We start from the raw sequence: 25,202 nt of genomic DNA on the forward strand, positions 1-25,202 counted from the left end.
GCTTCAAACTACCTATAGGAAAAAATCTACAAATAAAATACTAAGCATGACAGTTAAGGTCCCCCAGGATCTGGCTCTAAGCTCCATTCTGATACTATTATTGCCTATAAGCCCTTTAAACCTGGCCACAGGAGATCCAAATTCTTCCTCCCTGTTTGCCTTTGCTTGACATATTCCTTCAGTCCCAAATACCCTCCTTTTTGTCTCTACCAGGCCAGTACAAGAAACATAGAGTGATTAGAATGTTATGTGGTCCTATTAAAACTTTATTGCATCTTTTGGGAGGATTGTTTTTGTTTTTTTGAGGCAGGGTCTTGCTACGCAGTTCAAGCTGGCTTTGAACTCACTATGTAGCCCTGGCTGGCCTCGAACTCATGGTTATTCTCCTCTCTCAGCCTCCTGAGTGCTAGGGTTACAGACATGTGCCAGCAAGCCCAGCTAAAACTTTATCAGGGATACAAAGTAAGTTCAAGGCCAACCTGAACTGCAAAGTGAAACCCTGCCTCAAAAAGACAAAAAACAAACAACAAAAAAATTTTATCGATTCTTGAAGGCTCTATTCGTATCCTGTTTAGTCCATGAACCCTTTTTATACTCGCATCAATGGTGGCTTTTATGCTACTTGACAGTTTCACTTGTGGGTATGATTAACCTTCCCAAAAGACTCTTCTTGATATCTGTGCATGGCACATAGTAGATGTTCAATGAGTATGAGAATAAGTGGAAAAACTGTTAGGGAAAGAATGTACACGGGTGGAGAATCTCCTAAGATACAAAAGTGGGAGGGATCCAGGATACAGGGAAATAGAAGCATTAACTTGTCAAAGGGAGAGGAACATCCCCTCCCTTGGAACTGCAGATAAAACTGGGAGGATGGAAACGCAAAGGGTCCATGGAGAGTCAGAAGTGCCCGAGCACTTTCAAGTGCCAACTCAATTGCTGCCTCGTTCAAGTCTTTCCGGAATCTCCTCCTAAAAGCAACGCCAGTTTTTTGTGTCTCTTGGCATTTCCTGTCTTTTAGAATATTTCTTTGTATACATACTTTCTTGGAGGGCAGGATTTCCCCCACATCACGCAGGATTTAGGATAACCGCTCATTCAGTGTAGGTTTATTGGACGGATAAACGGGAAAGGAAGGGATGAGAGGGGTGGGTTAGTGAACGAACAAATTCCAGACAGAAGAAGCGTCCGGGAACCCTGTGATGTGCGAACTCTCCAGATCCACAATTAAAAGTAGCTCTCAGGCAACCTTGCTGAGGACCCCACGCCAGTACCCCGCGACTGTCCTATCCAATACCTGACCCAAAACTGAAGCAAAGCTTCTGCAAAAACCTACATTCCCCTATACCGCCCTGTGAAGCCGAGCATCTAGCTACACTTCATCTTCCCTTTCCCGTTTTCGTTTCTTGTTCCCCTTCTGACTCCATACCCACCGCAGTAAGGCACGCTGGCGGGAGCCTACCGGGTCTGGAGGAAGGCCCCTGCGACCGGAAGCTGGAAACCGGAAACCGGAAACCGGAAGCGGGCCTGTGAGGACGTGTTCCGACGGGGTCAGAGTTACCGCCGCGGGCCGGCGACATGGAGCCGTTGTACCAGCAAACGCACAAGTGAGGGCAGCGTCGGGGAGCGGGAGGGGGCTAGGCAAGGCGAGGCTGCCCGCTGGGTTTGGGGTCTCGGGCGTCTGTCGGTGTGTTGAGACGCCCTCGGGAATTCCCAGCGCTGGCGCTCGCCCAGGTCGGCCGCGGACGGAGGGTCCGGCCTGGGGCGCGGAGCTGTCAGGCCAGGGGGCTTTCCGGGTTCGCGAGCCGCGGTTACCCGCGGAGCAGACCGTGGAGGGCAGGCGGCACCTGCGGCGTACAGCACTGTGTCCAGCACCTGCTAGCTCGGTAGAATTTGGGGGGAGCGACCAGGGAGGGCTGCCGCCTGCGCCCGTAGCCCAGTTTTGTGGGCGAGCCAGGGGACCCAGGAAAGGTGCTCCTATCCAGACTTGGTATATACCAAAGGCCATGGTTTTATGGTACGCAGACATTGTTACGCAGGTAGCAGGCACTGTTACGATATCGGTCCACAGGTTGCCTTGAAGGAAATCGAGTTCAGGTTTGGCTTCTCATGAATTAAATTCCTCGGGATGCCCTCTGTTCATACTGTCCTGCGTTTTGGGAACTTTCTGAGTTATGTCCGGTAGTTGGGTATGCTAACAGGGGGCCGTACCTATCTTGGTTTTTGAAAAATGTTTACCTTTTACTATGGCAAAATACACAAGTAGTTTACCATTTTAAGTGTAGGAGTCAGCGACGTGTATATTCACAGTGCACATCACCACGACCATTTCCAGAACTCTGCCATCACCCCAGACAAAAACTGTAGCCGCTAAGCAGCAGCTCCCCCTTCCTTCTGTGCAGACCCCTGTGGTAACTTCTGTGCTATCTTCTGTCTCTGAATTGACCTTTTCCAGATTGTAAGTCATATTACACAGTATTTGTCATTTTGGTTTTGGCTTATTGCTGTCAGCATAATGTTTTTAGAGGGTTTGTCCGTGTTAACAGCATGTATCCGAATTTCATTCTTTTTTAATGCCTGAGTAATATTCCATTGTATGTTCTAGACTACCTGTTCATCTGTCGATGGACATGAGTTAATTCCACCTTTTAACTATTGAGAATAATGCTGTTATGAATGTTGCTTTATCCTTTTTAGTCCTTGTTTTCAATTTTTTGAGGTCTATACCCTAATCTATTTTAAGAGCTTTCAAATGTATGGTGTAGTTTGGGTCTGAGGAAAACACTAAGAACACACTCCTCAAGCTTGGAAATAGAACAAAAAGGGTACTCAGCCTCCATAGTGAATTCAAAACAAAAGAAATGCTTTGGGGAGCTAGGACTAAGACGATGATGCTGTTTACGCTTTCATTTTCTAAACTTATGGGTTTTTGGTTTTTTTGTTTTTACTTTGATGAGGAAATGTTTAATTTGGGTGGGTGACATTGAAGAAACTACTTTTTTTGAAGAAGAAGAAGAAGAAGAAGAAGAAGAAGAAGAAGAAACTACTTTGTGATGACAAAATTTGCTTTTATCTTGGGAACTCTATTCTTATATAAGAATTATAGGAAAGGGCTTTTAAAAATATTCTGTGAGCCAGGAGTTGTGGTGCACACCTGTAATCCTAGCACTTGGGAGGCTGAGGCAGGAGGATCGTTGCAAGTTCCAGACCAGCCTGAACTAGAAAGTGAACTCAAGGCCAGTCTGAACTATGTAGCAGCCAGCACCCTGTCTCAAAAAAACCAAAAAAAAAAAAAAAAAAAATTTCTGTGAGTTTTTTGGAAAAGGAGTGAAACAAAGTTACGCTCATGTTACTAAGAAAGGGCTGATCTTTTATAATAGCAACGTATAGCAGACTTAGTGCCTTGAAGTTAATCTGTTGCTGAATTGATATAACAGAAACCAAGCATATTAATTTTATTAGAATTTTGAACTGCATTTGTGATTATCTCATGCCATGTTCATGAAAGTACATTTAGTGCACACTTTAAATCAATGTATCTTTTTTTCTTTTGATTTTTTTTTGAGACAGGGTTTCACTATATAGTTTAGGCTGGTCTTGAACTCACTATTGTAGCCCAGGCTGACGTTGAAATCATGGCGATTCTCCTGCTTCAGCCTCACCAGTGCTGAGATTATAGGTGTGTACCACCAGACCTAGCTGAAAGTAATATATTTGGAAAACTCCTGAACTATCTGAACAATGAATAAATGAAAAATAAACATTTTATACTTAAGTAGTATTTCACTAAGGTGAACTTTATAGAGGAGCAAGTAGGCTTCTGTTTTTGAGATCTCAGTGGCTGTAAAGGTACCCATGTAATTTATTTTTATAGTCCAGGATCAGTCGCTCACCCTAACCCTTTCAGTACTTGAGACACAGAAGCTCTAAAACTTTCCAGCTGATTTTGGTGAGCAGCTGATTTTAAGAACTATAATCTCCACCGGGCATGGTGGCGCACGCCTGTAATCTCAACACTCAGGAGGCTGAGACAAGAGAATTACTGTGAGTTCAAGAGCAGCTGGGCTACATAATGAGTTCAAGGCCAGCTGGAACTACATAGGGAGACCCTGTCTCAAACAACTCAAACCAAAACAAAACACTGTAATCTCAAAACCAATTTTGCCTTTTCCAATTTTGCCTTTTCATGAGGTAAAGGCTAAATGTACAGGCAAGTTGGGTGGTGTGAAAATGACCAAGTGGGCCTTACTACTTATGAGTAAAGTAAAAACAGCAGCAAAGTTATGTGAGGCTGTATAGGTTACACAGCATTTTCATACTGCATTGAGTTCTGTAGTTTTTTTAATTTGTTAAATTAGTATCCCTATTTTACAGTTGGATGGAGGCACCAAGGAGTAGAATGACTTGCTCACTGTTCTTTAGCTTGTGCATAACCTAAATCCTTTAACTTCTAAACCGTATTTCCTTCTTATGGTCAGAAACAGCATGCATACAAAGTCACCGTGCTTGGTGGAGGTGGATGGGTAAAGTTCTTCCTGTATCTCCTGTGAGCCATTTCTAAAAGCAGCAACAGTTCCCTTTGCTTACTTCCCACTAGTTCTTTATTCGGTTATATTATTGCCCAAGCCCACAGCGGACCCCATTGTAAACAGGGCTAAGATTGTCTTATTTCTGTGTCCCCAGGTCATACTTGTGTATCACCTGTTCCCTGTCAGCTGTGAGTTACCTGAATTCCAGTTGAGTTTGAAACTGATTTCTCACTAGACATATTGTGGTCTCCACTGGGTGATTAGTATTTGCTGAGTTGTTTGCATTTATTCTCAGCATGAAATATAAAGTTTCAAGTCATCTTATTGGCTATATCTTCTCTAATTCATTCAAAACAAATAGAAATTGGGAAAAGTCAGTAATGTTTCCCTGCAGTTTCTTAAAGTTTATCCTTTTAACTTAAAAAATAGCAAGACAAAGCCAGGGTATTGTTGTTTTTAGGTATTATTATCATCTTTCCTACTGTCCTCATGGAATCTGAAGACTTGAAAGAAACCACTCAGATTTTCTACTCCAACTTTGATCTTGGTCATGAAGACCTTTGTAAGACCCCAGACAATCCATGTCCCTGTGTGTAAACGTGTAAGAGCTCTTTTTCTCTCTTTTTTTTTTAAAGAATCAGTTCATAATTTTTTTTGTCCTGTGTCAGGTTGAAATGTATCATCTTAAAATGTGAACATTATGGTTCTGGATCTCCCTTAAGAAGCAGCAACAAGAAATAAGCTGATTTCTCTGCCTGTTGTACAAGCTGTGTACCAGCTGCCCCATACTAGTGGACTTGGTCCTTCTTTTTCCCAGAGGCTTAGTTTCGTAAGCTCTTTGTTTTGTTTTGTTTTGTTTTGTTGCTCTTTTATTTTTTATTTTATTTTTTTAATTTTAAAGAGTAAAAGAAGGATAACATAGTAATAGGGGGGCTTACCTAATTACAGACAAAGTGGTAGAAAATTATCAATGGTTGTTGTTTTACATATTGTTATCTACAAGATAGTTCCTCAGGAAAACAAACAGACAAATAATAGCTACAGATAAAAGTGGTAGGTTATTATCAGTGGTTGTTGTACTATACTTTGGTATCTTCAAAGCGGTTTCTAAAGAAAATAAATAGAGGGGCTGGGGATTTAGCTCAGCAGCAAAGCGCCTGCCTGGCAAGCGCAAGGTCGTGAGTTCGGTTCCGGTACTGGAAAAAAACCAAAAACAAAACAAACAAAAGAAAATAAATAGAGCTATACATGAGTGACCAATTGAATATTCATTGACTATTCTCAGTGGTTGTTGTAGGAAACACCTAGTAATAAACACACATGCATTTATGAAATAGCATAGGAACAATACAAACATTACAGAGTTATGGACAGATTAGTAGGAAAATATCAATGGCTGCTGTAATATATGGTGGTATCTTCAAAGTGGTTTTCGTAAGCTCTTTGGACTGCTCCTCTGACTTCCAGACTCTTCCCCAATAGGCCTGTTCATCTTTTAGTGGGGAAAACCTTTAATTGTTTCCTTGACAGGTGGTCCCAGAATTGTTAGTCTATATTTGTGCACTTGACTTAAACATTAATCTAAAGACAAAATATTTTTCATCCCTGACAAAGTTATCTTACTCTTCTAACCTAATTGAAAAGTGTTGATACTTGTTTTGTCATGGAACATCCTAACCACTCAATAGAGCACCAAATCCTATGTGAACTTCTTGTGCATACAATCATTGTATAAAAAATTTTAACAAGGGGCCGGGGATATAGCTTAGTGGCACAAGTGCCTGCCTGGCAAGTACAAGGTCCTGAGTTCCATTCCCATTACCAAAAAAAAAAAAAAAAATAGAGTAAATGAAATTTAAAAGAAAAATTTTTTTTTAATGAAACATAAAGTCAAGGGCAGCCCTGTCGTGGAACGCTAGGAATTTTTCTTATTATCCCTTGGGTGTAATTGTTTAGCCTTCCTTGAATCCCTCAGTCCATATTATCATGAAGCTGTATTGATCGTAAAATATCATGAGAAACTACCAGTGCGTCTTGAAATCCCCATGAAATTGCTGTAGCACCCTCAGTGTATCACTTCCCACTGTCCACATACCAGTAGTTTGGTTTCCCACAGACCATTGATTGTGTATCCCACTTGTTTATTCAATATGTGAATAATGGTCCTCATTAAACCATTGGCTTTTTTCTCCCAAGTACTGATGACTGAACCCAGGACCTCCCACTGAGCTACTTCCTCAGCCCTTTTTACCTATTCTGGTTTTTAAAATTTAATTTAATTTTTTTTTTTTTTTTTAAATTTTTGTTGTTGTTGTTTCTGGGTTTTTTTCCAGTACCAGGAAACCTATTCTGTTTTGAGACAGAATCTTGTTGAATTGCCCGGGCTGGCCTGGAACTTGCAGTTCCTGCCTCAGCCTCCTGAGTAGCTGGGATTACAGATGTGTGCCACTACTTGGCAAGCCATTGACTCTTAACACATGGGGGGTAGGGTCCTGTTATATTTAGTTATTTGTGAAATATTTCAAACATAAAAATAGTAGCAACTCATATGTCAGGTGTATATAGAGTATACACCTGACAGCATGTGTATAGTCTGTGCCATCTTTTTATTTTTTACTTTATGGTACCTGTGGCACAAAGAATCTTTTGTTTTAATGTAGTCATTAATACACATGCTTCAGATTATTAATTTAGAGGCAGAGGTTATAGTAAAAGCTCCTGCACCTGTTCGCTTTTCTCGGCCCCACAGATAGCCTTCTCTCAGACCCTTCTGTCTGTGATTTTATTCCTCTTCCTATGTTTGTATCCACAAGCGATCTGTACTACTGTTTGTTTAAGGTGCCAACATAACACTGTTGTTTTTTTATTCAATATCATCTTATCATAAAGATTCTTATTTTCCATGTTGATATGACCAGATCTAGCTCTTTTATTTAAACTGCTTTATAGTTTAATTAAACTGCTGAATTACCAATTTCCTTCTTGATGAACACTTGGATTATTACCAATTTTTTTGCTATATATGTGTACAGTTCTTTATCTGAAATCCTTAAGGAAAAACTACTATGGAATTCAGCTTTCCTTTAGCTTTTAGGAAACAAATATAGTGTATATCCACTTGTACAGTGTAACATCCTCAGCATAAGGGCAGTACAGGATACATAAGAAATTGCGGTGAAATTGTACACTTTATGGAATAAACGAAAACCACACATTTCATATCTGGTCAATTTCTACCACCTAATTAGTTTGCAAGAAACTTACAGGAAACTTGTTTTTTTCAGAACTTTTTGGATTTCAGAATTATAGGTGGTGGGCTGTGGACCTATACGGAAATGCTTTGTGGGTGTCTTTTTTATGTATGCCAGAATCTCTAGGAAATACTACTAGAAATTAAATTCTGGATCATATGGTAGATGCATATTGATTCTACTAGATATAATCAGAAGGCTGCTAAACTGTTTTACCAGTTTATAATCCTGCCAGCCAGGTATGAAAGGTCTTGTTTCCCTATACTAATGTTAACGTGTGTTCTTAACCTTTAAACCATCTGTCATTCTGATGGGAGCACTGTGAACTCATTGTTTTTAATTTGTGTTCTCCTGAGTTACTAATAAAGGGAGACATTTCTTTCCATATTTATCCATCACAGGAGTTTCTTTTTCTGTCATTTGCCGTTTGTCGATTTACATAATTGTTGTGTTTGAATTTGCATTTCTTTATATATGTATTCTTGATGTCCATCCTATGTTTGCTCTAGGTATCTTTCAGTCTGTGTCATCTTTTTATTTTTTACTTTATGGTACCTGTGGCACAAAGAATCTTTTGTTTTAATGTAGTCAGATTTGTCAGTCCTTCCTTTGTGATTTGTAAGTTTTGGGGAGGTAGTTTGGGGTTTATTATAAGAAATCCTTCTCTCCTGGGCATAGTGGTGCACACTTGTAATTCCAGCACTTGGGAGGCTGAGACAGGATTGCTGTGAGTTCAAGGTCAGCCTGAGCTACATAGTGAGTTTAAGGCCAGCCTGCACTGCAAAGTGAAACTCTGTCTCATCAAAACGAAATGTTAACCCAGGGTCATTGAGGCATACCTGTGTTTTTCAGAAAGTTTGAAAACATTGCTGTTTGTATTTAAGGTTTTTTTTTGTGGGGATTGTTTTTGTTTTTGTTTTGAGACAGGGTCTCACTCTAGTCCAGGCTGGCCTTGAACTCGCTGTGTAGCCCATGCTGGCCTTGAACTTGTGGCAATCCTACTGCCTCAGTTTCTCAAATGCTGGGGTTATAGGCATAAGCCACTACACCCAGCACATTTAGGTTTTAAGCCATCTTGAGTTTTTTGGTGTGTTTAGTGAAGTGTCTTTTTTCCATATGAACAACAAAATGAACTGTCAGCCTTCATTGTAATCTATTCTGCTCCTCCTTTTCTTCCTCCTCCCTTTCCTCTTCCTTCATCCTCCTCTTCTCTACATGCCCCTGCCCCCTCCCACCTCTTCCTCCTCTTCCTCTTTCTTCAAGGTACTGAGGATAACATCTTGGACCTCACATATGCTAAGCAATCACTCTACTATTAAGCCACAAACACCCTATAATCCATTTTCTCGAACTGATTTATGTCACCAAGTTCCCAAAATATTAGACTGCTTCTGGGATCTCTTCTTTTGGGTCCGGGAATTAGGTTTGTCTATCTTTATCCTTTGATTCCTGCACTGCTACCATTATTGTTTGCATTATTATGGCTTTGTAATAAGTATTCACAGCAGGTAGAGCAAATCATCCCTCCACATTCTTTCTCAGAGTTGTCTTGGCTATGTTTTGTTGTCATGTCCCACCCCATCCCCTTGCTGTCCCTGCCACCAGTTTTCTGATTTGCTTTTTTGAGTCACTACTGCAAATTTACTTCACTGTCTATATCCAGGCCTTTGGTAAAGCCCTAATTCTTGTATCCATCAGTATCACCATTCTGTCTTCTATAGTTATTCATGTGGTTACTCTGATCCAGATGTTCCATGTGGTGTTTACCTCAGGCCGCATTCCTGTATCAGCTCCCACATCTCCACCTCCCCCCATTCTAAAATACCTTGGACTGATCTACCTTATTAAGCAAGTGTCTAGTCCTGAGACTCGAGTAGTGATTTCTAGTTACTTCTCAGGGTTACAAGGCTTGCCTGGGCATGCTGTGGAAGTCCTTAGATAGCTTAGGTTCTTGTGGTACTCTAGGACATATTTAGAAGCCATAGGAAGCCCTGGAAGAGCCTAGAGGTGAGCTGAAAGCAAATTCGGCCTCTTGGCTAACATTGGTAAATTTGTGGTCATGCTCTGCAGCATACACAGTGCAGGAGGATTGCTACCTTTCTTTCTGTCCAGTCTTGGAGATAGAGCCCTTCCATGTGGGCTCTACTGCGAAAAGACCATAAACACCAGGAGGCAGTTGTTGGCTACCAAAAGCAGTATCTTAGAGGCTAATGATGACACACACACACACACACACACACACACACACACACACACACACACACACACACACACACACACTCCCCCGCCTGCAGAACTTGGCCGGGCACTGGGAAGCCTTCGTGGTGCTCTGGGGCCTGATGTCTGGGACTGTGTTACATTTCCACATGAGATGGCGCTTGCCTTTTATTACCAGGGAAAGACTTTTACCAAATAGATTCCTATCTTCTAGGGCCTGCTTCTGAATGGTTTCCTTCAACTCATGTCTCATTCTCTGTTCCTTTCTAACTGACCTCCTTCAGGTGGGCCAGTCTGCTTATAATCTGCATGACATGCTTTGCAGGCTTTTCATGAATCATTTTCTTTATATTTTCCTTCACTAAATTGCGTCTCCCTTCTTCAAGGTGATGCTCAGAATTGCCTCCACCCATAGACTTCCCAGTTTATGCTTTCTCAGTCCCAACCCTTCTATTTGTTTGCCTTTGCCTCACACCACTGTGCATAGCCTCTCAGCTTTCTGTTTGTTTACGCTTGTGTGTATTGGTTTTCCCCTAAGTCTTCTCAGGGCTTTTTCATGTCTATCTGGCCTGTCATTCCTAATTACATTGTTTCTCAAGGACAAGGATTATATCTCCCTTGCCCTTTGACTCTTTGTAGTACAGACCAGGGCTCAGCACACTGGGTCATAGAACAGAGAGTGGGATTGGCTAAATCTGTGTTGAGTTTATCACTTTCTGTGTGACCGTGAACAAGTTACGTAACCTTTCTGCGTTTCAGTTGTCTTATTTATAGAATGAAGACAATGATAGTGCTTTGCTCACAGGGTTATTGACTTAGCAGTGTTTTAGATACAGCAAGCACTCACTAACTACTACTTATCAGTATTATTAATATTAGCATTCACATATTAGAAACCATGCCAAAATGTGTGGCCTAAAGCACCACATACAAATTTTACAGTTCAGCTTGGCTGTCAGTTTAAATCAGTTACATGTTGGCATCAGAAAAATCGTCTTTCCTGACTGAAACACTCTTGATTATTCCTGTCTCACTCATTTCCTCTCTCGTCTTCTGATAGGCAGGTCCATGAGATCCAGTCTCACATGGGACGCCTGGAGACAGCAGACAAACAGTCTCTGCACTGTGAGTAATTAACTATGGAGACCAGAGTCCTTTCTCTGATGACACGGTGCTAATGGGCTGGGTTTCCTGACTGCATTCTGCCTCGGGGGTTGATGATTTAGCGTGGAATGAGTTTTGTTGTTAGGGTGGAAAGAAAAACCCTATGGCAGAGTCACTGATTTCCCTGATTGTGCCTTTTGGAATCCCACAAGTCTTATCCCCCATTACCCTTCCACTCAACCTGACATGGCCCTGTGGGAGTGGAGGTCCTTTCCCCCATCTGTCTTAATCTAATTACCTAGTCTTCAGAGGAATGTGCTCCATAAAAATTCAGAGATGTTTAACTGGTACTGGCCATTTCTGAGCTGAGAACCCTGGCTTTTTAGGAGGATTTTTCAGAAATGAATAGCAATATTAATTAGTTTAGTTCCCACACCATGATTTCTTTTTGAGAATTGAGTTGTTTTTGTTTTTGTTTTTAATCCTGTTCCAAGAAAAGGCCCCTTTTGGAGTCAGCCATACAGACTTCCAGAGAGCTCTTGTCGCTTCACTGCCTGGCTCATGCCGTACCAGTCTCTGCATTTTCTCCTCTGTTCCGCAGTTCCCGAAGAGTCTCTTCTCTTGCCCCAGGGCCCCTTGTGTTCTAATTTAAAAAGCCTACGTTCACTATAGGTGTGAAGGCTGGGAAGGGCAGAGCTACTGCGTTCCTTCTTGGTGGGGCGAGAAGCAGCCTACATGCTTTGTTTTGTGTGTGGTTCCATTTCTGTCCCTTGGACTTCCTTTGCCCTCCCGACAATCTCATTGTTAAATGATTAGAAATGGAAAAGAGGTCATTTTGACTGTCTCATCAAAGGGAATAATGGAAAATGAACATATTTATCATATCTTCTCACCTCTGTGGATTTGTTCCTGTGCCGTTCTTAATGATCCTTAGTCAGTTTTAGGGAATCCTAAGAGCTCAGCCCAGTCATTGTTACGGAAACCTTTCAGGGAACACTGCTCTGTATGTTTCCATATGAATTTTCCTTTCCTTTGTCCTTTTTATTTTTTTAATTTTTAACCTTGTATCTGTAGGAAATTCAACTGGCGTTCCCTTTACTAGGTGTTTATAATCCATATTTGAGACCAATCTCAAAGGAAAAAGATTAAAGGTAGAAAATTTGTTTCTGTAAACTTATTCTTTAGGTTATAAAAAATTGAGGGGCCAGGGAAGTAGCTCAGCTGCACAAGCACCTGCCTGGCAAGCGCAAGGTCCTGAGTTTGATTCCCAGTACAAAAAAAATTGAAATACGTGTGTACTGTGCACACACACAAGGGATGATCACAAAATCTAGTGAGCATTTAAATTTTTAAAAAAATTTTATAGTAAAAGACACATGGCCTTAATCCCCCCCCAGAATATTCTCTCTCATCTTGAACACACACTGTTGTTCTTGCCACTTTCTCAAGCAGTTCTGAAAGTCATCGTTCGTGTCTTTGTGAGGCATAATCAAGAGATACAGTGACTGCTGCTGCCCAGTGCCATCCAGTGAAAAGGCAGGCTTGTAAAAATATCAGTGTGTTCTTATCTACCTTAATTCACCAAATCTGGCAGTGTGCAACTTCTGGCTCTTCCCCAAAGTGAAAACAACCATGGAAGGGAAACATTTTGAATTGATTCAGGACCTTAAGATAACCACAGCAGTTCAGCTGAAGGCCTTTATGAGAAAGGACTGCCATACTGCTTCAGAAAGTGGCGAGAGTGATGGGATAAGCGTGTGTGAAAGGTGCAGGAGTATTTTGAGGAGGATAAATGGCTATGTGCCTTTTACTGTAATAAACGTCTAAAAGTTTAAACAGTGTATTTTTTAATCACGCCTTGTATGTATCATATATGTATATAAACAATATTTATAGTGTACCTTGATTTGTGTATGGATTTTCCTTCTTTTGAAAAATGTATTTTTTAGTTTATTGGATGTGGAAAAATAGGTTTATTATCCTAATTTAAGTTCATTGTCTCTTTTCCAGCAATATTTCTTTTTTCTCTTTTGTACAGTAGTAGAAAAGGAAATACAAGCAAGCATAGACCAGGTATTCAGCCGTCTAGAACGCCTGGAGATTTTGTCCAGCAAGGAGCCTCCTAATAAAAAGCAGAATGCCAAACTGTGAGTATTGACCTCTGACGTGGCTCTGATATCCTAGGCCCATCAGGGTAGGCCTTTCTTCCAGGGGAGGCTATAGATTGGTCCGAAAATCCATGCAGATACTAAAATACTGCGAATATGTCAAGATAAAGTCTCCTCCAAAAGGGTATAGTTCTATGAGTGATACCCCTCAACATCAAAAGCCAGTGAGGTTTTTTAGACCATAGGTCTGTGAGTCCTTCCTTCTTTGGTGTTATTTTGAAATTATGCTGCCATTTCTGCTTTTCCAGGCTTCTTAAAACCTCATGCTGGCAGGCAGTATGGCTTTTTTATTTGGGTCTCACTGGGTTCTTCCTGGGCTGAAATGAAACTGCACTCTCAAGTCATCACTTCAATCAGTCTATTTATAATGAAATACTGATGTGATGTTTGATACTATACCATGAAATTAAAATGAAACCACCTTCAACACCTCCACTTCCAGCCCCTGCTCCCAAACTTTTATGGAACTTCATTGATACTTTACCTCAAAGATGCCCTTGGGCTTCTTCCAGGAGAGTGATATAATCCATAGAAGGTCAGGAAGGGGTCACTGAACCTGCTTCCTGTCACCTGTTCCCTGCAATGCATCTAGAAGCACAGACCAGCACACATTTAAGTAAAGCTGCTGGAATCTTACGCGCTAGCACCTACTTTAACCACAGTCTTGCTTCTTTACTTTCAACATCACTGAGCCACATCACATGTGCCGGGTGGAGGGGTAAGGAAAGATCTCCTGTCCTGAATACAAAGCCTAGCGGCCTCAAACTGTGCCTCTTTAGGTTCCTGGAATTTAATCTCTCTCTCCATCAATTGCAGTCGAGTAGACCAGTTAAAGTACGATGCCCAGCACCTGCAGACGGCTCTTAGAAACTTCCAGCATCGGCGCTATGCCAGGGAGCAGCAGGAGAGACAGCGAGAGGAGCTGCTGTCTCGAACCTTCACCACTAATGTGAGCCAGGCCCCGGGGTTGGTGGGCACTTGACAGATCATCTTCTTCGGGGGCTGGGGCATGATGTGAAACAGACCGAGACCACCAGGGGGAGTGACAAGGGCGTTTGTGCCTTGCCACTGAGAGCAGACTGAAACAGGGATTTCTTGTTCTATCAAGAAACCTGAAGAGGACGTGGTTAGTTTGAAGGAATGGCAGAGGTGGAAATAACCTCGTTTGACTGTCCAGTGCAGAGAGGTGGAAGTTCACATGGTCGAGATGTTTTTGTGATCAGATAGAGACAGCTGATTAGAACTTAGATCATTTGTAGAGAAGGCAGCATTTCAAAGCTGCCTCCGGGCAATTGCCATTGTGCTGTGCATGTGTGTGGTTCCAGTGTCAAATGCATTAAAATGTTTGCCTCTGGTCTGGGCAGCAATTTGGAGGAATTTGTTAACAGATGTTTAGTGTTAGATGACCTGCTTGACTTGAGTCTGTTTGAAGATAGCTTGTTCGGCTTTCATGTTTGATTTCTTGGAATCCATTGTCCTAGGCTCTTAGTATCGGTAGGATCATTCCCAAACATGGGTGGCTATAGAATATAACGGCCTTTTTCTGTGTCCTGTGTAATATGTTCCACCAAATGTGATGGTTTGGGAGTTTTTATACTTTGTTTCTTACTGAGGGGTTTATTTTCTAGAGAGATGTCAGTTTTCTAACCTGTCATTAGAATTCCTATCGTTTTCCACTTTGCACATGCTTAACTCTTGTTGCTCCATCCATGCGTTGCAGCACATTTTTCCAAGTATGTCAGAATGGGTCGACATAGTTCTGTTTCTCCAGAATAAGCAATCAAGTCACAATGCTTAACAGTTCAAAAATTTAATATACTGTGAGACATACTGAAATGTGGAGCTGGGTGTGGGGGTGCACGCCTGTTATCCCAGCACTCTGGGATGCTGAGGCAGGAGGATCACAAGTTTGAGTCCAGCCTGGGTAACTTAGTGAGACCTTGCCTCAGAGAGAGAGAGAGAGAGGGAGAGAGAGAGAGAGAGAGTGAGTGTGTGTGTGTGTGTGTGTAGTGCAAAGTCTCAGTGTGTGTGTGTGTGTGTGGTGCAAAGCCCTGGATGAGTTCATTCTCCAATACCAAAAAAAAATTGGGGGCTTTTGATAGTTACATTGTTGCATTCAAGCATTTTTGAGGGCAGAGATAATGACTTAGGGTTATTGGGTTTTGTCAGTCTCGAATGAGGCTGTGTATATAGTAAGGCCTTAATAAGCATTGACTTGGCAAGTGAAGCTTCTTCATGGTCATTTTACCACCCTGAGCTACAATATATGCTTCTGAGAGATACTGGGCTGTTACCTGTTAGCTTTTCAGGTGGGAAAGTAAGAAAGATTTGTTTGTAAAAGGATTCAATAAATGCTTATCTTATTTTTCTCAAATACTGGGGTCTGCTGACCCACGAAGCCTTAGCTATATGCGGAACACTAAGGTGCTGAGAATAGAAAGTGTGTGAGAAAATCAGTAAACCTCCCTCTTCCCTCTGAGACACGCCAGTATTAACAGGGATGATTGAAATCACTTAACGTCCTTGTGCCATGGAAATTAGGCATCAAGTGGTAAAAACAGCATTGCTTGGTAGGAGTTTCTTCTCATCAGGAAGCAGGAGGAGACAGACTGTCGCCCTGTGGTGACTTGGCCCTGTCCACAGTCCACTCCGCGTGAGTGAGAGCCACCGGGACTGGCCTTGGTGTTGCTCACTGCACTCGGTCCTGGGTTTCTTGCCCAGCTGGGTCTCTGATCAGCTGTGTGATCTCGGACGAGTTATCCCATCTTCCTGGCTTTCAGTTTCTTGATCTATAACATGCGAATAATTAGAGTAGCTGCCTCACAGAGTGAGAAGGGAGTTTAGCATTACGAGCCTGTGAAGTAGAAAGTACTCAATTAGTACAGGGGGAGGGGGGACATTCTTAATCTGAAAGTCCAAAATCCAAAATGCTTCTGAATCTTTTGAATTTTCAGATCAAGGATACTCAGCTGGTAAGGTCAGCCGACATTCCAAAATCTAAACTCCTCTGAAATCTGAGATACTCCTAGTCCCAAGTATTTCAGATCAGGCATGTTCAACCTTTACTCTTTTCTTCTCCCTTTGTTTCTTTAGCAAACTTTTTTAGCTTGTTAAAGAGTGTATTCCCATTGTGAACATGATCAGGTCTCAATAGAAAACTTGATTGCTTTGATCCTTAGTTTCAATCTAATCAGAGGGATAAGCTCTATAAAATAGTGAAAAAATAAAGCAAACAGTACTGCATTAAGGGGAAGCCAAGTAAAGGAACATTTGAAACAGTTATCTTAGTGACTAATCAGAGGAAGACTTTAGGAAAAACCCAATGAAATCCTGAAGAAATAGTTTTTCTTAAGTGGGAAGAGGCAAACATTGACGGTACTAGTGTAGTGGAACTCGTTTGGAGAGTGACAGTTCCGAGGAAACTACTTCTGTGTGAATGAAGGCCGCCTCACACCATTGCTTTGTTTTTCCTCCACGTTGTGTTCTCGGACTCTTGCATCATTTCATCTGGCTGTCCTGGCGTGGCCTTGGCCAAAAGGCAGAGCAGTCAGATATGGTGGGACCCCAGGAGCTGCTTAGGAGGCCAGGTTAATAAAGTGCCTGTGTTCCTTCCACAGGACTCTGACACCACCATACCAATGGACGAGTCACTGCAGTTTAACTCCTCCCTGCACAACATTCACCACGGCATGGATGACCTCATTGGAGGCGGGCACAGTATCCTGGAGGGGCTGAGGGCCCAGAGGCTGACTCTGAAGGTGTGGTCCTCGCTAGGGGACAGGGAGAAAGCCTCTTGCCTTAGCCTCACCCAACAGTTTGGAACCTGCTTTATATTTTGATTAAGTGTCCTCAAGTTTTGATGAGACAAAGCCCTTGAATTTGTGATCCTTCCTGTTGGAGATGAGTTTTTGTAAGCCCCAAAGTAACCAAATTTCCTTTCCCACTGCTTGAAATAAGCCATCAAGTGGCCTTTCTTGGTATCAAGTCTTTCCCTGTCTACTGGACCTTCATGAAGTTGACTGAAGAACCCGTAGTAGGCTGAGAAGTGCTATAGGATCTGCTTTGGTAATAATGAGGACATAGTTCCAGTCTGCGTGATCTTTTCCTTAGGGTCCCAGCGTGAGATACCTTATAACCAGGACCTTTTGTACTTGAGCCTTGGATCCCCGTGAGTGGGATCTTGCAGCTGTCTAGCACGGCAGTGGACGGCATCTAGAGCATGTGGTGGGAGACTTCCAGTGACTCCCACTTTCTCTTCAGGTGCAGGTATTTCCAGAAGCCCTGAGCCATTGCCACCGCTAAAACTCTGAGCCCCTGGGAGTGGTTTGCAGAAACATTACACAGACTGATGTCGTGGTGATGGTTCAGCCTCAGCCCTTTCCTGAAGCAGGCCTGGTGGCTAGCAGGGTGTGGGCTCTGCCTGTTATCAGGGTGTGGGCCCCTGCAATGAAGCACTCCTAGCCACTGAGCTGTGAGAAATAGTCACTTAGAAGCATGAGCTTTATCTTAGTTTTTGTTGGATCTGTTGAGCCAGTCAGTTTCACAGGACTCTGGCCCATTTCTGGACAGCCCCTGCCGCTTTACCGGGGAGAGGGCCGGGCAGCTGTGGTGACGCTGGCTTCCTGCTGACAGCTGCAGCGTTTCAGATGGCTTGTCTGGTGTTCCTCTTTGGAGCAGCCACCTGCAGTAAACAGATACATGTTGACTGGCCTGCCCTTTCTGTAAGGAACTTCTCTTCTCTTCCATATCTCAGAAAATGGGGCACCTTTTTAGGACAAGACTCTATGTCACACCCGAGAACAGCAGTCAGAGTTAGAGCTGTTTCTGAAGCAAACGTCAGCTGCCTGCTGAACCTGGCATCGTGCACCTTCCGCCAGAAATGCCGTGCTTGGAAGCCTGTCTGGGTGGCTGGGGTTTGGCCGCAAGGTTTCCTGCTCACCTCCTACTGTCTACCTTCTGTTTCTTGATTCCCTCCACCTGTGCCTCTCAGGGAGCTTTTCTGCCTAAACAATTTGAAAGGAATACAGGAGAGCACATGAAGGAAGTAGGCCAGAGCACACTGATTTGGACTAATTTGTGGTTAAAAATAGATATGCTTTTTGAAATTTAGTGGCCACTTTCATGTGGTTTTAGAAGCCTGATCTTTGAACCTCTATGATAAAATAATCTACATGTTCAGAGCTAGGCAAGGTTGATAACAAGTCTCATTGTCATTGTCATGAAAAAAAAATCTTTTTGGTCTCCTCTGACAAGTTTGACTTGTATCTACACACACGCACATACGTACACACACACACACCTCTCACACTTTTTCGTTATGCTGGGTGTGGTTCTGAATCCTTGTCCGTGATGCTTCCTGTTACTCTTGCTTCCCTGGCCTCTTCTCTGTTACTTGTTAATGTGTGTTTATTAAGAAAATGAATGTGGGATTGTAGGGTAGATCCATCTTGTTAAGTACAGTGGATTGGGTCTACCCTGTATTTATTTGTACTTGTTACTTTATAAGAAATAAGGAGTAAGGAAGGAAAGGCTGGATGATTTGTGCTGTTGGTTGGAGAATAAAATAGTCTTGGTGGTTGTGAGCAACATTTATATAAGGGCCTTTAGGTGCTGTGTTTGTCACGTTCTGTCGGTCCGTTTTTTCCCACTTCAAATCCTCTTGTAAATACAGACTTTGAGCCACCCATTTACACACAATAAAATCTCTGAAGATTCCACTCTACAAAGTGAACAGGTTAATTTCAAAGATTAGTGGGGCTAGGTAGCCAAGGAAGAGTTTTTAAATGTTTTTCCTTAGTTTAAAAGTGTAAATTTTAATTGGTTTGTTGAGGTCTAATTTATATACAGTGAAGTATTTAGATCTTATTTGTATATTACAGTGAATTTTCACAAAATCATCTAGCTGTTTAACTCACACTCCTTTCAAATTACAGACATTTGCATTGCTTCTGAAATACCTTTTTGCCCCTTCCTAGTCACACGATCCACCTCCTCAGGCAACCACTACTCTAGTTTTTCTCACTGTACATCAGCTTTGCCTGTTGTTAAACTTCGCATGACAGTATCCATGCTAGTGTTTTCTCTGTGCCATCCTCTCGTGTTTTTAGGGCCTGTTGATGTTGGTTACTGTGGTAATCAGGCCCTTTCTGTTGGCAAGCAGACTCGAGTGTACAGATGTATCAATTTGTGTATCTGTCCTCGGCGGAGAAATGCTTGCATTGCTTCCAGTTTTCAGATATCATATTTTTTAAGCTTTGTTATAGTTTTAGCTCATAATCCTATGAGCCATCTCAAATTAATTTTTATATATAATGTGAAATCAAGGTGCATTTTTACACTGTATATCAAATACGTGTGTGTTTAACACCTGTATGATAATTTATTACATAGCTGGTGGCTCCAGCACTATCGGGAAGAACATGTTTCTTTCCCCTTGATCAAAACCCAGCTGACTATAGGAGAACGAGTCTGCTTTGGGCAGATGTTGCTTTCTGTATGCCCACGACCCAGAGACTGTCCATTAGTAAAGCTTCAGTTTGTTATGACCTTCACCCATCTTTGGCCAAGCAGGTTGATCTTTGTTTTTCTTTATCTTCTCATCTGCCCCAGGGGACTCAGAAGAAGATCCTGGACATTGCCAACATGCTGGGCTTGTCCAACACGGTGATGCGCCTCATTGAAAAGCGGGCTTTCCAGGACAAGTACTTGATGATTGGCGGGATGCTCCTCACCTGTGTGGTCATGTTCCTTGTGGTGCAGTACCTGACGTGAGCCAGCCATGCCGAGCTGCTGGACAACATTCCCACCGAGTGAGAGTTTATGAGTGTGTGTGAGAGAGGAGGGCTGTCCAGAGGCCACCTTTTGAAATGTATGCCCACCTTAACTGTGAACGCCACTCAGGAGTAATTGTGATCCAGTTTCAAACCTGTTTTCTGTGACACCTTAGGAGGGGGGGCTAGTGCCACCAAGAGAAGTGGTCCTTAGGAAATGAAAAGGTCTCGGTTTTCTCTCTCATGCTCACTGGGGGAGGGAAGGGGTGACTTTGGTGGCTTTGTCCATACAGCCGGTGTGGGGGCCTTGTGTGGGGGGCTGCCTGCACTGTCATCACCGGGCCTTCGTGGCTTCTAATGGGTGGCCAGGAGCACAGGTGATAAGGAGAGGGAAGAAGCCGTGTTTCCTGGTACCCACTGCAGGCTGAGTCATAGCTCTGGCTTCTCGCCTCCCTCTCCACCCCGCCTCCCCCAAAAGTGACTGTAGATGACTAACTGCGGACATTGTCATTCTTCCCTGGAAGCAGCTACCCAGGGGAAGCGGAGACAGGGACCCTATGGCTGATAACATGTAAGCTTTTCCACACTGCAGTTGCTGGCTGTTTGTCCTTCCTGAAGTGAGGCCAGAGTAGTTCCTGAGAGTGTTCAGTCTGGAGACAAAAAGCCTGAGCTGCTGATTTTTTTTCCGCAGTTAGTAAAATGGTTGTATCTTGGGTTTAGATGCAGATTGGCGCCTACTATGCCCAGGCTTCGGTGGGCCTTTACCCCTGAGAAAGTAGCAGTGAGCAGAGGTTAGTGATTTGTCAGTTACAATCTCATTCTAACAGTTCTAAGTCTTGCCTGTTCTCTCACTTGAAGTATATTAGCAACTACCACCAAGCCCCTGTTCTGCCCGGGCAGAGTAGGGTACCCTGTAGATGTTCCTGGTGCGTGTGTCCTTATGAGAAGGTTTTCAGGACCAAGACCTTGTTCATTTTCCACTCGGCCTTGGGTAAAGATTATACCAGTACCCAGTATATTGCAGTGTTTATTACAAAGTCAGTCAATCTTGAAGTCCATCAAATGTGATTAAGCAGTGAAAGTCCTAGCAAGACCTGGTTACTTGTTCATGTGTCAGGGGCCCTGCCTGCCCCCCTATCCCTAGGGATAAGTAGACTGATGGCAGGACAGAATGACCCTCAGCTTCCTAGAAGAACTGAAACCCTGATCAGTATCAGCCGTACCTTTGATTGTCTTACCCCGCTTACTTACCTTTGTGCTTGAATTTTCTTCCTCTTTACTGTGTGTATTCCATTCTACCTCCCTTACCTATTTCTGTATCAGTATTGGTCTTTTCAGGCACATCTGTGGCATAGTTGCCCTTTGGTGGATTTTCTTAATTGTCACAGGTTTTTTAACATGAGTCTCCTGGGTACTAATCTCACACCCCCCGTCAGATAGGATATCTGTCGCTCCTATTCTGGACCAAACAAGAGCCCTAGATTTCCAGGAAAGAAGAATCTGACCCCTTTTTAAAAAAAGATTGACAGCCCTACAGGATGAAAACAGTGATCAGGAGTGGGGACAGGGGGCTTTTAACTCCTTCAAGACTAAATCTGACTTTGAAGAAGACACCATTTGAAATTTCCATTTTGCCTAACAGACGTCTTAGAAAGCTGTAAAATGGATTTTTAGACTGCACAGACTTGGCTGTCCTTTTCCCTGGAGACTTGAGGATTCTGCCAGCCAACATACTTTGGAGGAAAGCGTACCAAGTCACAGCTGAGACATTGGACTTGAACTCTGGGAGGCAGCATCTCCTCCAGCCGTCCGCCCTTTGGCTGATAGGACATCTTTTGGTAGTGCGTACCTGTATATGTTTCCACACTTGGCTTGATAGCAGTCATTCGCCTTGAACCTTCACGCTGGCTCTTCAGAGCCAGTCCACCCTACTTTGAAATAAAATTTGTGGAGGTTGTGTGGGTCTTTACTGCCTGCAGCTAGGAAACAGAAGCCAGTGCATCTGGAGACCCAGGGACACTGAGTTGCATGTCTGCCCTCCCTCGCCTTTGCATACAGCGCCCTGTGAGAAACACAGTGCCAGGTATCCCCAGAGCAGGCAAAGGTCCTAGCCAGGGGAGGAGCGCCCTCTCGTGGAGATGGGGTGAGTTCTTAGGTGGAGCTGGCTGGAAACTTCTGCAGGTAGCCTCTGCCAGCTGCTGTAAGAGCTGACATGCTTGTGTTGAACCGAGTGGGCTGTGAGGAGGAGCCTGGAATATGTTTATTGCAGGGATGTGCATCACAGGTGTGTCCACTTTAAAACAAGGCACACTTAAGATAGGGAGAGTCTTAATTTTATAGCGAGTTTCCCTGCTGAGTTTTCTCCTGAAGCCCCTTGATCTTTTGAATTTAAATAGATTTGATTTGAAAATTTGGATTTACACTCATTATTTTTGGAACATCAGCTGAATAAAGTTGAGATTTATTTTATTTAGAAAATTATATTTTGTAAAAGCATTACTCATTGTTATGACTAATGACCACTCTGGTGTGTTTTCAGGCCAGGGACTCCCAAACATTGCTCTGTGACTAGGGGTGGAATCAGCGGTCTCAGAGGCAGCTGGGAAACTTTTAAAAATACAGATTTCTGGGATCTGTACAAAACCGTCTGAACTAGAACATTTGTAAGTCTCAAAGATAACTCAGATGTGTATTTTGGAACCACTATCTCTTAGAAGAAAGCTTTTGTCTTAATCAAAGGTGATAGAATTTAAAAGTTTGCGCTGAACTAGCTCAGCAGTATGTGTGAGAATAAGACCTGTCAAGTTCAAAATACAGTAAGTCCCTCTTACAGATGTTGGCGTTATGAACTCACAGGGGTGCTGTGTAAGACTCGCTTTGTCAGATCCAAATGAATCTGACTTATGAATGTTCTCCCAGAGTGGAACTTGTTCATAAGTCCAGGACTTACTGAGGTCTTACTTATAGCCCACCTTATTTCAGAAAGGAGTTGGGGAGATGTCTTGGAAGTCACAAGGCTTGGAGGTTTAGCTCAATGGTAGAGCGCTTGCCTCACGTACACGAGGCCCTGGGCTGCATCCCAGCACTGTAGTTGTGATGAGAAGGGGAGTACGTCGAGCAGAATGCCATAACTAAAACAGTGAAGCATAAATGGAGGGCCACAGTCAGATCAGAGCAGAATGTCAGTATGGAAAAAAATGAATACAAGTCAGTAAGCCTTACCGACACAACCTGGGAAAACCCTTGTGGCTTTAAGCCTCAGCAGGCAGCAGTGTAGTGTTACTGGGTGAGTGGGGTGGGCGCATCCCTGTTCTTAGGAGAAGACCCTGACCCTTGTATTTCAAGCTGGGAGTCAGGCAGAGTTACTTTCCTGCATCTGTTAATCACCAGCCCTCTGAAATACAGCATGTCCCACGTCCCCACTGGGTAGACAGGGTGCTGAGCTTTAGTGACTACCTGAAGGCCCCACAGGGAGTCCCCGGGAAGCTGACTTCCCTTCTGGCCCATTGTGCAAGCTCTGCACAACCCGCCTGTAGGATTCCCTTGGAGAGACGGATGGGGTGGGGCAGGCGGGGGGCGTGCTGAGGGGCATGGCTTGCCTGCGCGGGCTGTAGAGCCAGCTGGAAAACACTCGGTGGGAGACTCTTCAGACTACACCGCCGGTTCTTAGTTCTAAGATACTCAACCAGTTGAGGGAGAAGAGGAGGGAAGGGGGGGCATCTGTGGGAGTTGTACCTAAGCCTTGCCATTAGAGGGCTGCATTCCCCTGTCTGTGGCTGGTCTGCGTCCTGCTCTGTCTGGTCCCTTAGGCATGCTGTGTTTAGAGGAAGTGGAAGCAACGGTATAGTTTGTTGGGTTCCCTGTAGATTCCAAATTCTTGCTGACCCTGGGCTGCTAGTGAAGCTCTCAAGTATGACCAGAAATGATCTCTAAAACCTCAGCTAGTTCTGATTTCCCCAAGTGTGGTAGTCGTCCCCCCACCCCTTCTGTGTCCTTTCGTCTCATGTGGGACATGAGAAAAGGAAAAGAGAGGTGAAAGCCTGGGGTGAAGCTGGCAGGTGCTTGGCCCTTTGGTAAGTTCCCACCGCAGAACCTTTGTAGCAATCTGACCCTGCTTCATCCTTGTGTCCTCTAGCACCAGGCCCTCAACCTTGTCCTTGCACTGGGGCTCCTTTGGGATCTTTTAGAACGCCCTTTTTGTTGTTGTTGTTGTTTTTCTTCCAGTACCAGGAATCAAACTCACGACCTTGCACTTGCCAGGCAAGCGCTTTGCCACTGAGCTAAATCCCCAGCCCTAAAACGCCCTTTTGAGTGCGGGTTTTACCTTGACCCCTGCTGATTAATTAGCCTGGGCTGTAACCAGGCACTGGGAACGGCCCAGGAGACTGCACCTTGACTGCCTGGTCTCGGAACGTGCCACACTCTTGCACAGCTGCACCTTTTTTTTTTTTTTTTTTTTTTTTGCGGTACGGGGGACGGAACTCAGGACCTTGCGCTTGCCAGGCAGGCGCTTATGCCACTGAGCTATATCCCCCGCCCCCACAGCTGCACCTTGCATAGGATGTTTCTGTGTGCCAGAGGTAACCCCAGCCCCATCCCATGTCACCTCCAAGAAGCCTGTCTCATCAGTGTATCTCTAGCGCTGCTTTTCCTGAGGGAATGGTAGTTGTTCCCTTGCTCCACAGGAACCTTTGTGCATCCCCTGCCCATAGTAGGAGTTCAGGAGCTACTGGATAAGTGGCCTGCAAGATGGCATATAAGCTCAGACCATTCCGGTAACAGAGATGAATGCAAATGGCCAGTGAAGCTGCTGTGCCCAGACACAGAGGAAAGTTCAAGGCCACTGATAGCTCTGGGCCACATGCTCAGGCCCTCAGGAATGGCAGTCTGCAAGGTAAAGGGAAGAAGGGGCTGGGGATTTAGCTCAGCGGCAAAAGCGCCTGCCTGGCAAGCCTCAAGGTCGCGAGTTCAGTTCCCGGTACCGGAGAAAAACCAAAAAAAACAAAGTAAAGGGAGGAGGCAGGGGACCCTATTAGGGAAAACGTGTCAACGGGGCTGGGGAGAGGTCAGCAGAGTGACCAGCTTGTCTTGGTTTTAAAGCTCAAAGATGTGAATCTGGGCAGCCCCCTTAGTGTAGAGGAAGTATGGTGGTCGGTCACCTTA

At 43.7% G+C, this 25,202-nt stretch overlaps 2 protein-coding genes across 6 annotated transcripts in view; one reads left to right on the top strand and one right to left on the bottom strand.

Annotated features, from left to right (window-relative positions):
* LOC102018726 overlaps window positions 1–1,520 on the bottom strand; it is a 27,419-nt gene extending 25,899 nt beyond the window's left edge. For 3 of the 5 annotated variants that reach the window (XR_001230851.1, XR_001230853.1, XR_001230852.1), the window contains exon 1: window positions 1,434–1,520. Coding sequence is in view for 2 of the 5 variants with exons in the window: in XM_013503217.1 (XP_013358671.1) it covers window positions 1,043–1,098 (56 nt within the window). In the remaining 3 variants the exon portion in view is untranslated. The other 2 variants (XM_013503217.1, XM_005402275.2) reach the window with 1 other exon arrangement.
* Window positions 1,503–21,996, top strand: Gosr2 (golgi SNAP receptor complex member 2). The gene is made up of 6 exons (XM_005402273.1): window positions 1,503–1,607; window positions 11,058–11,122; window positions 13,140–13,248; window positions 14,086–14,218; window positions 16,887–17,027; window positions 19,879–21,996. Exons 1-6 carry the CDS (start codon window positions 1,579–1,581, stop codon window positions 20,038–20,040), a joined length of 639 nt encoding a protein of 212 aa, XP_005402330.1. The 5' UTR covers window positions 1,503–1,578; the 3' UTR covers window positions 20,041–21,996.
* Window positions 21,997–25,202: the final 3,206 nt, after the last annotated feature.

The sequence above is a fragment of the Chinchilla lanigera genome, unplaced genomic scaffold (assembly GCF_000276665.1).
Source record: "Chinchilla lanigera isolate Chin_1 unplaced genomic scaffold, ChiLan1.0 scaffold00077, whole genome shotgun sequence".
In the NCBI taxonomy this organism is placed as follows: domain Eukaryota; kingdom Metazoa; phylum Chordata; class Mammalia; order Rodentia; family Chinchillidae; genus Chinchilla; species Chinchilla lanigera.